The sequence below is a fragment of the Pogonomyrmex barbatus genome, unplaced genomic scaffold (genome assembly GCF_055798465.1).
Source record: "Pogonomyrmex barbatus isolate J1 unplaced genomic scaffold, ASM5579846v1 scaffold1, whole genome shotgun sequence".
Taxonomy (NCBI): domain Eukaryota; kingdom Metazoa; phylum Arthropoda; class Insecta; order Hymenoptera; family Formicidae; genus Pogonomyrmex; species Pogonomyrmex barbatus.
Window position 1 is genome coordinate 3610423 of NW_028297098.1, and position 14895 is coordinate 3625317.

Here is a 14895-nt window from a genome sequence, read left to right on the forward strand (position 1 = left end):
AATTAGTACTTACCATCGTTCATGGCCATGTCCATTAGATGCAAGTCCTCGTCATTAAGTAGAGACGAAAGAAATCCATCAGTAGTTTGGTTGATGGAATCTGCTGTCGGTGTATGATAATACATCATATCGTTAGGTTCAGACTTGTAAGTTGCACCGCTCTCCGCACCCATTGGCTCGCTACTGTTTGTCAAATTCATTGATGTTGCCACAGCTGAACCCAAATTCGACGACCCACCTGTAACAGTGAGCAGCTTAGTTCAGACAATGAAATGTTTTATTTTAAATTACTGCATTTCCTTATCTTCTTTTTCGTATAAAAATTGATGTTAGCTAAAATTTTGTTTTTGAGCATGGATGCATAGAGGTGAGAGGAAAAAAGACATAACCATTATAAATTATGCCTGAGAAATTATACTTACATATTACGCTTATCATGAAAATACTTTGACTAAATATTAGCGATATACATATTACATATGTTTAGTTTCATTTACCCCCGACAATATAACACATTGTGAAATTTCGTAATGTATTGCATCAAATAGAAAGAGATAATATGAAATAGGAACAAAGAACTTCCGTACAACTTTGGGCAACACTCACCCACATTGTGGTAAGGTCCTGTTGAATTGAGATCACCGACCGGAGGGGCCAAGGTAGGATTATGGAGCAATACATTACGTTGCGCCTCGTAATGACTGTGACTTATACCGTGTCCTGGATATCCAGGATGCGCTGGATGTGCGAAGTGATCCGGTGCACCCGGGAGGGATAAAAGAGACGCGAGATCTTGCCACCGCTGTTCCATGCTCATCGCTCGCATGAATGGCATGCGACCCTGAAATAAAAGAATTTGATTTGTTTCTAAAGTTACAATTTCTATAAAAGATAAATGATTTTAATGCCTACATAAATTACACAATAAATAATAATCGTTAATCACTTGAACATTTATAATTTGTTTCGGAATATATATTTTGTGCTTGCTTATATATTATAAATGTAAAATTTTGTAAACAATCGGGACATTCACATTGCTTTCGTCATTCCGTTAGGACTATCAAGATTTCATAATAATCGCATTATGTACTTAAATTTATCTTCCATTATTCAGTTCATAATACTGCTGACGAGAACTGCAAGCTCGAAACGTCGATTTGTTAATGTTCTCAATTTTTGTTTTAATCTTTAATCTTAAAACTTACAACACTAACGTTCTTGATTGCTCGTTCACAGTATTAATCTTTCAATTGTTATTACAAACGGATTTTCTTACATTAAAATGTCATTTCAAAAGAATTAAAAAAATTAGACATATAACTTTTTTTAGACATATTAATATTGCGATTTTATTTGAATTTTTGATAACTTTCATTCGTACTTAAACCAAATCCACGAAATTCTACGCGGTCGTTGGCTCTCGTAGCAATTATCTTATCTGGTACATCCTATTATCATAGAATCGAACATCCATCGATCGAATGTCACGCAAGAGGAATCCCGTGTAGCCGTCGTGCCTGTCAAATGTCAACCAGGTAGACACCTGGATTCCAAAGAGACAGGAACCCCGCTGATCGCGTAGGTGTTGGCTGCACGTAAGATTGGTAAAGAACATTAATAACAGCGGTACTACGTGTCAAAAGTATCCTTTCCCCGTTGTAAGGGCATGCGTCAATCGTGATCGCGTGTCAATCAATACGGAAATTTATGATTAAAAACGCAGCACGTTTCTTATAAGTAGCCACCAAATAAGTACAAGTTACGTGTCGTGGATGTAATTTAATTTCCATCCATCGGACCGATCACTTTTGTCCGAAAATACTGTCACCCCACATTTCATTTATATCGATATTTTTGACAATACGCATAAAATCCGTACGTCACAAATATGTGAAATAAATATAGAAATTAACACATTAAATATTATCTTTCACACAAAAGCGAATAATAAGCATCTCGTTAGCATATTTCTTGTGCGCTCGTTGGAAACCTGGTGAGACAGGAAACACGGAATTATCTTCTATTTCTCTCTCCCTGGAGGCGCGCGTTTTACGCTTTCGAGGAAAAACAGCTGCGAATTTCATACGGTTCGAGAGTAAAAAAAAATCTCTCTCTTTCTCTTCCTTGGCGACATGCGCGCGAAGAGAATCACGATTTGTCCGCTAATTGTGAGAGAACAGCCTCTCTCGCGTGTACTTTCACGAAATTTCTTCCCGCTCGGCGAGTCGCGAGAAAGAAGAAGAAAGAGGGAAGAGGGGAGGGGGGGGAGGGAAACGCGAGGCTGCATCTCGTCGGCGTAAGCGCGGTAGTGCCGGCCGCGGGAACCGGGGAGGGGGGAGGGTATCGAGGGGGGTACGGTACCCACTCCGGCGCCTTAATGCACATAGGTATTGTCGCTAATGCGCGCCTGGACGCAAGAAGAAGATGAATAGGGAAGCGCGCGCGCGCTGCCGCGGCTGGCTGTGCGCTGCCTGAGCCTGTGCTGGATTGTTGTTCGCGCGGGCGCATCAATCAGTCGCCGGTGCAATCTGTCGAGCGCGACGCCTTTAAGGCGATTCTCGCTTGTCAGCGCATCTGCCGGCCGTGTGTAGGCCGCGGCGCGCGGCGAAATGTAGGACGGGGACTTTTGTTCCACGGCGGATTTGTCGTGCAGCGCGACGCACCGCACGTTTCTAATGGCCGGACTTTACGGCTCATCCTGGTTCGACGTAACGGCCGTGATTGAGTTATAGGAAAAAAGCGTGCGCCGCGCGTTTAAGCCTTCTCCTCCTCCCTCTCTCTTTCTCTCTGCCGCGGAGACGGCGGCGATTACCGTCCGCGGTGGCGGCGGCGGGCAAGCGAGGCGCGACAGCTTTCCGCCGCGCCAGGACGCGAGACGCGACTTCCAATTTTCAATCATCGCCGGGAATACTCGAGATTCGTTATAGCTCGCGGCGGATTAATCCGTGACGGAGATCGTTAACGGACACCGTCCGCCGCGCGAGGAACTGGAGTTCCGCGGACGGTGGATTAATTTTGAATACGTAAAGATGCGATTCAAGGAGTTTAATTGACGGTTTCGTATAATTCTTCATTAAGCGAATATACCAATTCGCTTAATAGCCGACCGTAGGGGAGAAGTTAGAGGGACGCGCGCGGACGTCCGCGACATCGGCCGCGCGCGAAGGCCGATAACGTCGGTGGTTAATCTCGCGCGATTAGATGCACGAAGCGTGATTTATCGGACAGTCGTTAGGGCTGCCCGACGTGGCGTCCATTCTGACGGGCCCGCGGACTCAAATTGGTCCGGTATCTATGCGGTAAACGAACGTTACGTTACGCATTCCTCCTCGGCTACTGGCGCTTGATGATTTATGTATCACACACAGAAACACGCGGCCTGGTGTACGGCACACGTACGTGCGCATATCTCGCGTCCGTGTACCGCGATCTCGCTTCGCGTGCACAGGAGAGTCGTCGCGGGGAACATATGAATCTGCGAGAGACTGCGAGGAAAGATATCTGCGGCGGCGGCAGATGTTTGAAACGCGCTGTCGAGGACTCGCTAGATTTCTTCCGAGATCTCTCTCCCTCTCTCTTTCTCTCTCTCCTTCTCCTTCAGCCCCCTTCTTTCCCTACCCCGTGGGGCTGTGCGCGCACTCTTTTTCTTCTGGTATTCATTAATATCGCGCAATATCTCCGATGCCTTATCACGATCCATCACGAGGAGTTCGTGCAGAAACAGATCTGAGATTTGTATGAAATTGATTTTATTCTGGTTCGTTAGAAAGCGCATTCATCGCCAGTATTTGCATTTGTATTATCACTCATCACGCTACTTTAATCGGATATGTTTCCAATGAAAACAATCTTGGAATGGAGTTCTTCTATTAATAGTAATGAGAAGCAGAAACGTATTAAGTTTCTGACGTACAGTTTTGGCTAATTATCAATAAGTGCTACTAAAACGAGCTACGCGAAATGTTCGAATTAACAGGTTTATCTTTGTAGGTTGCCTTTCGCACCAGATCTGCTTTGTAAAAATATCATGTCTCGCTCTCTGTCGCCTCTTTTTAAAGCGCCATAAAACATGATCGGTCTCTCCGTTTAGGATTGTTGACTTGTAATTCTGTTTTTCTGTTTTTATTCCCACAATATCGCGACGTGCACGAGCTGTAGCGAAACTATTCCGATCTATTTGACGGTGATCAACTGACCGCTTGACACCTGCCATCATCGTCGTTCAACCCGCCGTCTCTCTGCGCGGTCCTCGATCAGTTACCTCGAGTTACCTACTTTCCACCTCAACACGTCGCGTGTGTTTTCGTACGTGACTGCTGGCAAAGCTCGTTTCTGTCACGAAGGTTGTGAATGAAAATATTGATGGATATGGGATTCAGCCCTCACCCTTTATGCACATCGCGGGATATGTGGAAAAAAATATATTTGTCCGCCTTCTCCTCCGCGTTCTCCATCGCGCCAGAAATTTTTCCCAAGCGCTTCGCGCTTTCGTACGCGCATATCTGTAACGACAGGATCTTTCGATTCTTCCCCATTGCGTTCGCCTCTCATCCGAGGATAGGCGCGCGCTTAATCGATAAGAGACTCTTATCCTTATCCTTAATTAGTGAAACCATTGGAAATTGCATCAGACTGCCGCGTTCTACGTCTATGAGATGCCGATATCCTGCCACGTCTGTTGTCTTTGTTGCGTCCACGCGTGGCCTCAATGACCATACAAAGACAGAAATTCGTTTCACACATCCTAGATAGCGCCGGCCGCGGAGGCGCATTATGCATTTCACAGCGCATAAGTCCAGCAGCTGCTTGGAATCCTGGCGAACGGAACGGAGTGTGACGCCCCGTCGCGTTTCTTGGTTCTTGGTGAAAATTGCCTGGTCGGGGTGCACGTACGTAGGAATTTATGGGCGACAGAAGTGCGCTAAAAACTTAACTTTCTCGCGAGACTTCTGATATTACGCGAAATTGACGTGCATCAGGGATTTTATGAACGCGCGCTCCCGGCGCAATGAAATCTCGTGCAGAGAAAATTTGCAACAAACCGGTCTAATAATAAACTAAATTACACAATTGCAACTATTTGTATTTTATCTATTCCACATATGTTCCAATGGAAAACAATAAGATAACTCATTCGCCAGCATTTTCATTTTACTACTAAGAACAAATATGGAAAGATATTAAATTTGTCATCATTTGAATAACTGAGATTAAGATTCAACTCTTGATCTTAAGACAGATCGGATTTAGTAAATATTTCTGCAAAGAAACGAATAATTTCTACTGCCGATTATATCGCGAATTCAATAAATGCCGGATGTTACGTGTACCGTTTTGTTGAAACACACCGGCGGCGAGTGACCGGAAACGATGATCTCGGTAATGCGTCATCGACAAAACGCAAGTAATTAAAGATACGCGAGAAAAACGTGCGCATTACCCGTGGTCGCCGGTGTGCTCTTACGACTAATGGGCGAAGATATTAATTATGATTCATTCGGATTCATAGTCATCAGATTAATGCATGCCGGCGTGGGTTACCGCGCGGCCTGTGGGTTTGCCAGGTTCTCCGACTATCGCCACAAGTGCAGTCCTAATGTCCGACCGGCGTGTCCGCATCTCCCTCCTTCTTTCTCATTTCCATAGCACACACACATTTCGTTTCTCTTATTAATTTCGTCTTACGGCTCCTCCAGCTCTCGCGATCCGCGCCTCTCGTCTCTCCGTCTCCGTCTTCGTCTCCGTTTCCACCGGTGCGGATCGTGCCCTCTCTCACGATCTTCTTTCTCTACTCCTTTATCTCCCGCGCTCACCTCTTTCCCTGCCACCGACATTCTCCCGTCCGCCGACTTTCTACCCTCTCGATTCTCGTAACTCGGTGTTATGCGTAAATATTGTTCGGCAGTCCAAGGATACCTTGGAGGGCCCTCCTCCGGCGCTCGAGGTTCTAAGCAAATATCCAAGTGCCACGGCAAATAGCGCGCTACCACTCGCGCTCACGGCCTAGCAAATCCTTGTGCAAAGATATGTGGCGGAGGAGTCCGTCAATCATGGCCAAAGGTCATCTGGTAGTTCTCCGCTTCTTCGATTACGTGACCGAGCCTGCGGCTCGATACCGCAATCATTATTCAATAGTGCGACGAACGGCAATGATTTATTTGCCGATGCTGGTTGATTGGCTGTTTATGCTCTACATCATTATCTACTGATCAAATGATCAATCGATTACGTCATCTACAAGTTTTTTTTTTTTTTTAATATGTCCAAATATGTCACATTCGCGAATGTGAGGTAATAAACGCTATGACTTTATATATAATTCTCGTCGTAATTTTCGTGGAAGGAGTATTTCTATATTTATCTTTTTCCGCTTGGATATAATTATCAAAAAAAAAGGAAAAAAAACAAACTTAACATTTTATCAAGTTTTTTATCGTCTCAAGTAATATATTACCTACTTTAGACTTGTTTTAACTACGCTACAATAGAGAGAGAAAGAATTCAATACGATTGCATTCTATTAAAAATACGTACGATGTGATCTCCTAACTAATTAATGTTATCTCGTTAAACATATTAGTAATGCATTTTAATTATATATTTTTTCCAACTACGACCGAATAATTAATAGACCTGTGTTTTTATATTTAAATATTTAAATATTTATTTATTATATAAAGATTAAATGCTAAACAGAAAGTACTAAATGAGATAGTCAACTTCTTCGCGAAAATAAATGTCCGCTATTTCCATTTTCAAAGACTTTTTGTCTCGAGAATATTTTAATTATTTCAAGATAGTTACTTCCTATACTCTCTGTATTTGTCGGACCCTGCGGGTGCATGTTGCAATGGTAATTATTATCACGTCTTGACATATTCGAATTCATACTCTCATTATTTACATGGAACTTCTAAGACATTCCATGTTCTCGTTACCCGCAGGCGAACATCTACCTTCTTTATATCTTTGTGTGCTTAATTACTAATTACTCTTTTGTAATTAATTCTTCTACTGTGCCCCGCAATTTAAGTACGTCCTTCGTTCGTCAGCCTCGCAATAATGTATGGATAAATAAAGTTTATAAATTTCAAATATATCAGATAATGACCGGTAATTAAATAAAGCAAATAGCTATTATTTATTGGTTGCTCTTTATATTATCTTGCCTATAAAATCATTAAAGAAAAAAATTAATTCTCTTTATAAAGTTTATTGAATAAATTAGTTATGAAGATGCAAATTTTAATTTAAAGATTTACGAGCGCAACTTGATGAGTTTGTATATAATGCACACACACACACATATACGTTCCAAAGGGAGGGAGAGGGGGGGTTCTGAAAAATTGTGACATTTCTCTGAAAATACGTTTCAATAAAGGAAAAATATTTTTAAGTAACAATTTAGTCATCCCAAACATTAATCTTGATTAAGATTCAAAAAAGTTGTTACTAATCCCTAAAAAAAATAATCCATTTGAAAGCAGAATCATTACGACTTAAAATTTTGGGAATATCCTATTGTTCTCAAAACTTCAAATTTCTTGAGGTTCGAAACGGTACGATTCACAAATAAGAAAGTAGCCACAGATTTCTGTCGATTTCTTACAATTTTACTACCTGTTTTTCTAGAAAAACTTAAGATTCTTTCTAGAATTTTTTCTAGAATTTTTTTTAACAATGTATTGTTGGCTGTATAAGAAAAGTTAAAAACTTAAATGGAAAATCAAAATTCAAAAGGAACATATTTCTTATATTTATAAAAAATATTAAAACAAAATATTAAAACAAATGGATTTAAAAGAAGATTATAAAGAAGCTATTGTATGATAAAAATAACATGACTTTTAATATTTTCTAAAAAAAAATATTTATGATTTTTTTTAAAGGATAACAAAAACTTGTGATAATGAACAATTGTTGAAATCAACTACAAAGATAAGAAAATTTTGAGTTATTATAGGTATTGAACATATATGTAATATAAAAATAATCAAATATATATATATATATATATTAAATAATTTCAACGTAAAATATATCTTCTAATATTCATCTTCTAAATATGTTATCTAGTTGCTATATTATTGTTGCAACTATTTCTCTCTGTAAGAATTAATGCAAATTTAAAAACATTAGATAATTTCCAAACTGTTCGGAAAATTATGTTTTTATACCAACATATTCCGAAAAAAATATTAAAACAATTTATGAAATTTTTACACTTTTCCCAACATTTTGATGTATAACAATTTCAACGATATAAACCGTTTTATAGAAATAGAATTATTCTCTCTATTTTCTTTAAATAAACATAATTTTAACAGCTTTTCCAATTTAGTTTACACGATTATAATCTACCTTATTATGCATATTCAAACGTTCTTCGAAAGTAAAAGCATAGAAAGCTCGCGCAATAAAAACATAATTACATAATATATAAAAAAGTATAAGAATATATAAGATTAATTAAATATCAAAGACATCTTTTTTATACCTTTTTTTACCTTTTTTATATCTTTTTTATATTAGTGTAAAATTCTGATATATTTTACATAATGTCGCGGGTATGTTAAACGAAGCTGGCACGATTGCAATTTTTAGATCTTCAAACGCAAATAATCCATAACTTCTAAGACACGTATGATGTACTATGAACCGTCTATCAAGTAGATAGACGCAAAAAAGTTCACGCGATGCTGAAGCGGTATCACGTACCCCGAGCTTCTCGCTCTCGCAGAAGCGCCTTCTTCCTGGCAAAGGAGAGAAAAAAAAAAGGATTCGACGATAACGTCAGAACGTGTGCCACTCGACTGTAATAGGTCGCATTACGTGTCCGTCGTTTGTATCTCGGTGTATACGCTAACATGCAGCAATTACAGGTGACTGAGGTCATTGTTAATATGACGGTCGCGTGAGAGAGGAGCTCCAAAAATGATATGGCTCACGAGCGGCGACGGCGCGTTTTCTTGCGTAAGCCTTCTGTATAATACGCACGACACATCCTCCTCCGTAGGCAAAGGTCCCAGCCGTAGGAATATATTAATTTAGTGTACTCATTACGTAGTATTGAAAGACCCCGCGGACGCGGCGCGCGGGGTATGTAATACTTCTTCTCCAACGGCGGTTACATGTAATGACAGTTCTACACGCGGGACGCAAGGTCGCGAGATGTCGTGTATGAGCCCGCGCTCGCGCGCACGCACACAATTCTACGAAAGCGAATTTTAAGCGAGATGTCGGACCGAACCACTCTTCTTGAAAAGGAGCTACGCGATCGGCGCTCCGAAAACGCAGTCAAGTCGGTTTGTCGTCGAAGAGGCAAGCGCCATTTCGGATAGCAATATTACTCCGTTAATTATCGATAGAACCATATATTTTTGTCCAGTTTTATATATATATATATATATATATATATATATATATATATATATCCGAGAAATTACGTTAGAGTACAACAAAAAATATCAAAAATATAAATCTAAATACAATAATTATATAATAATATTCGTAACTCTCTTTAACGTAATTTCTCGGATTTACGAGAACCTACGAACAAAAGCTATGTAGTTTTTCTCGTAAGAAAAACACGTTTGCGTTTCTAGAATTAATCGTAGCGAACACAGTCCATTGCTATAAGTATTCTCAGTTATTAACTCCGATATATGTTTTTTTTTATTCACGGAACTTTGTTCATCAGACCTTGCGCCAATCTTCATTCTTCCTACTTTACTGTACATCCATACGTGGATGACTGCGGTTATCGTATCTCTTATCATATTATGAATTTTTATTTGGTTATCGTAATAAATATTGCGCAATTAGTGTAATCTACCTGGAGAAGACCTTCGTCCAATATCACACTCCAACATTCTGTATTTCCTTGGCACGTGTACTCGTTCGTCTGCGGATGAGGTTTGACGAGGGCTTGCTGCACGTCGTTCATGTGTATCCTCTTTACTCGAAAAACGAATTAGGCACGAGGTACGCACCGGCAGCTTCGTACTGACGTTCGAAAATTAAAATACTATTAAAGGAACAACTATTCTTCTTTTACAGAAATTTCCACTCTCTCTGCGGCAGGAATCGCACGCGTCCGTCCGTCGGCATGCAAATTCTGATTAATTTTAATCAGGTACGGTTTTTGTTAGATCGCATTGTATCTGTGTTATTCTAGAATATTATTCTTGCATTCAGACGAATATCTCAGTCCGTTGGCGATTCTGCGATATACGAAATATCATTTTGAAAGGCACGACGAGGAGATTTGTGTACTCAACGTGGGCGGTCTCACGGAGTGACGTGAGAAGGGTTTCTTGGCCTCGTTCAAATCGCTTCGAGCCTCGTACAAATGAACGTGATGCGTTTTATAGAGATAGTCATTGTACTAGGTGGCTTTATCACTCGCACACTTACATCTCACGTAGTTTAATCTTCGGCTCGATAGCGTATTACGCATTATAGAATTTATCGTTCGTGTAACACCGAGAGATCCTCGAGATTAGACCGCAGGCGTACGAAACTTTATGTAAATCGCGAACTTTTCTTCGTGGAAGAGTCGTGGCCATTGATTCGTCAGACGTACAAGGCCGGGAGGAAGCGATCGCGGAAGTCCAACGTCCTCATTTTGCAACCAGTTTTTCATTGACGGAATATCTTCCCGATGGTGTTTGGGCGGGAAATCTGGTGGTATCCTCATGGAAGGCGTGGTCTCTTCCAGCGAGATCTTAACTTCTTCTTCTTCTTCTTCTTTTTCCTCTTCTACGAGAACCGTTCGAACTATCGTCGCACTATCAGCGGAGAATCGGGCTCGACTAAAGAAACCTTCCGGAACCGTTTATCTCGCCCATCTACCAGGCGGATGTTCGCCAACGAGACCGCCTTTTCTCCGGTGATCGTTTCGGAGGAGCAGACTATTCCGCGAGATTCCGCGTTCACTTCCAATCGCGTGTCGTCCGCGAGTGTCAGCGTCGACGCGTCCAGGATCACAAACATCGCGATCGCGTCCACCGCGGTTCGTGGTAGTAGGGGCCCGTGCCACCTCTCCCATTGGCGGGGCTTTTCAGATATGTTCTTCCACGTGCACGCGAAGAAGTCTTTGCACACGCACGCTCGTTGCGTCACGTCCCGCTGGACGGACGCTTGCCGTGGACTATCTGGGTAGGTCATTGTCACGATCGTCCTCTCCTACAACGATGAGATTTCTCGACGAGGCGCATTGTACGACATGCCCCGACAACAGCATCGGAATTCAAGTCCGTCCGGGGAAACGTCAACTTTCTAGGGGAGTTCAGAATGCTTTCGAATTCGCGGCGCGTGACTCGGGCTTAAAGAGTTACATCTTTCGCGTATTATATTAATCCGCTTATAAACGAACGGAATTTTAAGAGTTCAATGTACGATTTAGTTATCTTATTATCTTACGTGCTATTGAAATTCGTTGTGCAAATGTAGCATATTTAAATATTTAGTTGCGTGTTAAATACTTGTATCTTTATGTTATAGATTTTTATAGATTTTAAAAGTAACTAGCAAGATTTTAAAAGCAGCTAAAAATAATGTAGTTTGTTCGCATATTTTCCAAATTTTTAAATTATTGAAAAGCAAAATAATTTATCCTATTGCAAAATATGCATATCACGATTATAGCTAAATTGTCATTTGTATTATATTCGCGATGTCACTTAGCTACTGTCTGTGATAAAATTTAATTTATGCTATATAAAATGCACGTCGCAAACGGAATAGTCGGTTTAAGAAGCATCAAGCTCACGCATATGGCTTTCTTTAATAGGCGCGATCTATTCGAGTTTAAAACTTGTTCTGTGCGTGCTATAAAATTCTATAATGCTATAAAGTGAAAATGAGCAGACAGAGTCTCAAACATACAGAGTGATATCTCTTACATAATAACAAATAAAATAAAATGATAACATAAGATGATAACAGATCTTTTAGCTCATAACTCTAGCAACAACAAATTTTAAAAGTAAAGAAAAAATATAAGAAATATTTTAAGTTTAAAATTCGTAAGTAAGAAACGCTTATTAAATTTCAAAATAAATAATTAAGCCAAAGAAGCAAAAAACTAAGATAGTTCTTAATGTTAAAATGTTGTTTATAATAACTAAAAATAATAATATCAAAACGGTCGAAATGACATCTATATTTTATTATTATTGTGTTGTATTATAAATAACATTTTAGCATTAGATTCGATTTAGTTTTTATATCTTTTTGACTTAATTATTTTAATTTTTTTTTCTTTAAAAGAAAATTAGACAATAAAAGAAGATAACAGAATAGGAGTTTAAGCATGATGAGCAAAATCCTTTCTTGGAAATAATTATGATTGAACAAAAAATTTCTAAAAATTCTAAAGAAATAAATCACTATTGTGTGCTCATTGCAGTTCATCATGCACAAAATATCATTGATGGTAAATCATAAATTCTTCCGGAAAAATCATATGATGTCGCAGCAATCCAACAAGTAATTATAATCAGCAAGCTGCTCTTTTGCGAATGATAAAAACACATCCTCGAATTCACGTTGTCAAATACAGATTCTAAATGTGAAAAAGTAGTATAATAGCCCTATTAAAAAAATAAACAATAATGATGATTACCGTGTTTATATTGCTAGAATGAAACCCGTGTAAGAGTTGATATACACAAATTCAAATAATATAATCGAAACTTTGGAAAATATATAGCAGACTGCATTATCTTTAATTTCCACACTTAAACAAAATTTGAAAATTAGATGCACAATATGTACAATTAAATTGCAAATTGAGCTATTATGATATGATAAACATGATACATTTAAAAGATAATAAAAGCGGTAAAAATTTTTTCCTAATAAATGTTAAGAAAATAGTATTCACCAGTTTTATAAAAAAAATTAATATTAAATGTGTTTATCTCAAATCAGAATTTTTTTTGACCGTTCTTTCTTCATTGCAACGTTCTAATTACGACACATTAATAACAACTATAAGAATAAAAGTTTTCACGAATTAAAATTTTTGATAAAAAGTTCAAATTCCGGAAGCAATCTATTTTTAATACGTCTCGTTATATTAAAATGCAGTTATGGTCATCGCGTATAATCGTGGAGGCCCCCTGAAAGAGGGTGTGGAACCGCGGGAATGGAGCCGCACCGGTGTTTTCGCGGTCGACGTTGTAAATAAAGAGTGTCTCGTTTATGGACCGTAAATGCCGCTCTAACTGTGCGGCTTTGCGCGCCGTTCTTATCTTCTCAACGTTTGTTTCCTACTTCGTATATCACCGGCTGCCCTGCGCGGTATCATCGCGCCATTTCGAACCTCTCATTAACGGAAATGTCGAAAAATCGGAAATGCCATGGCTATTCTCGATAACAACATCCGTGCATCTTTCAGCGTCTCTCAAAACTGCAGTTCGCGAAGCATATCGTGAGGAATACTTTAAAGCTGCATTCACTGCAGCCATCTTTAATTGACGTCAAAAGCGAAAAAACACATGTTGAAAATGTTTGCAAAATAAATTAAAATAGAAACTTTTATCGATAAAATAACGTTTCCACTCAATAGAACAGACTTGTAAGATATATCGAAAACTTTTTCTTCGCTCCATTAATTAATAAATAACCATGTATATTCGGAATTAAATTGTGGCACTCTTCTTGATTAGCAATTCATTTTCTAAGTATGTTTTCTAAGTATGATTATTTATTGATTATCAGAGTAAAAGAAGAATTTTCGGTATACTTTACAAGTCTGTTTTATTGAGTGTAAACGTAATTTTATTGAAAAATATCTTTATTTAATTTATTTAAATATTTTATTTAAGTATTTTGCAAGAATTTTCATCATATGTTCCCGACGTCACAATTCAAGATACTAATAGGAACTTTAAAACTAATAATGGACAATAATAAAGCTAATAAGTATCAGCACTGTAAACGGTGTGTAAATTACATATTTAATCTTAACTTCGTTTATTAATAAAAAGTTTCCAAACAAAGTTAAGATTAAATAATATAATTTGTGCATCGTTTACAGCGCTGAGTTTCATTAGCCTTATTATCGTTCATTGTTATAACATTGAGAATATTTTCTGTCAATCTTTTCTGTCATCTTTAAAATGAAGTCAGAAAAGTAGCTTGAATCAAATATATTATCACAAGCCGAACAATTTTCTCCGATAAACTGCGATCGTGTATCAAAGTACAACTGTTGAGTGCGAAATGGTTTAAAATAGAACTAAAACCCTGACAATTTTGTTTACATGGGGATTATTGAGATATATTAAGTGACGTCAAAGATCGCTATTACAGAGGCGATAATTTAACATTCGCAATACTCCTTCGGAAATCGCGGATGGCTCGAGATATTCTTTCATTGACTTATTTATGTACCATACACATTTAATACTGAGAAGCCTGTGTACTTTGTACATAAATCATTATATTGTTGCAATCATGACATTGTATACACAGTAATGAGAGGCACTGGCACACGTTCTAACCTACCGGCACTGAAATCAGGGTCGTTCATACCTGGAAGGAGCGGTGGTGTGGATGATGGGGATGATGAAACTGTGGTGTGTGAATCATGTCGCCGGTCTCGGGATCCTCGCACCTGGATGACTTCGCGACCTCGACGTTACTCGAGACGGTAATATCCGCGTCGCCCTTTGCACTTACGGACTCCTCGGCGGTGTCTTCTTTCTTCTTCTTCTTCACTTCCGGCTTCGTTTCCTAATAATCAATCCTAATGATCACACTGTCACAGCTTCGACGAAAACAGCGCGTTAATTGCGCGAGAGTAAAAGTATGCAAGACATCTGACCATTCATATAAATGATTCTTTCTCAACGAAAGACTCGACTAATATCTAAGCTTCCT

At 39.0% G+C, this 14895-nt stretch overlaps 1 protein-coding gene across 4 annotated transcripts in view; it reads right to left on the minus strand.

The window, feature by feature from the left end:
* The window catches only part of cnc (NFE2 like bZIP transcription factor cap-n-collar), a 99856-nt gene that overhangs the window by 27381 nt on the left and 57580 nt on the right, over positions 1 to 14895 (minus strand). For all 4 annotated transcript variants that reach the window (XM_011647343.3, XM_011647345.3, XM_011647347.3 and 1 more), the window contains exons 5-7: positions 14548 to 14748; positions 607 to 841; positions 14 to 238 (exon numbers count right to left, since the gene is read on the minus strand). In XM_011647343.3, the coding sequence (XP_011645645.2) occupies positions 14 to 238; positions 607 to 841; positions 14548 to 14748 (661 nt within the window). The remainder of the gene's footprint in view (positions 1 to 13; positions 239 to 606; positions 842 to 14547; positions 14749 to 14895) is intronic.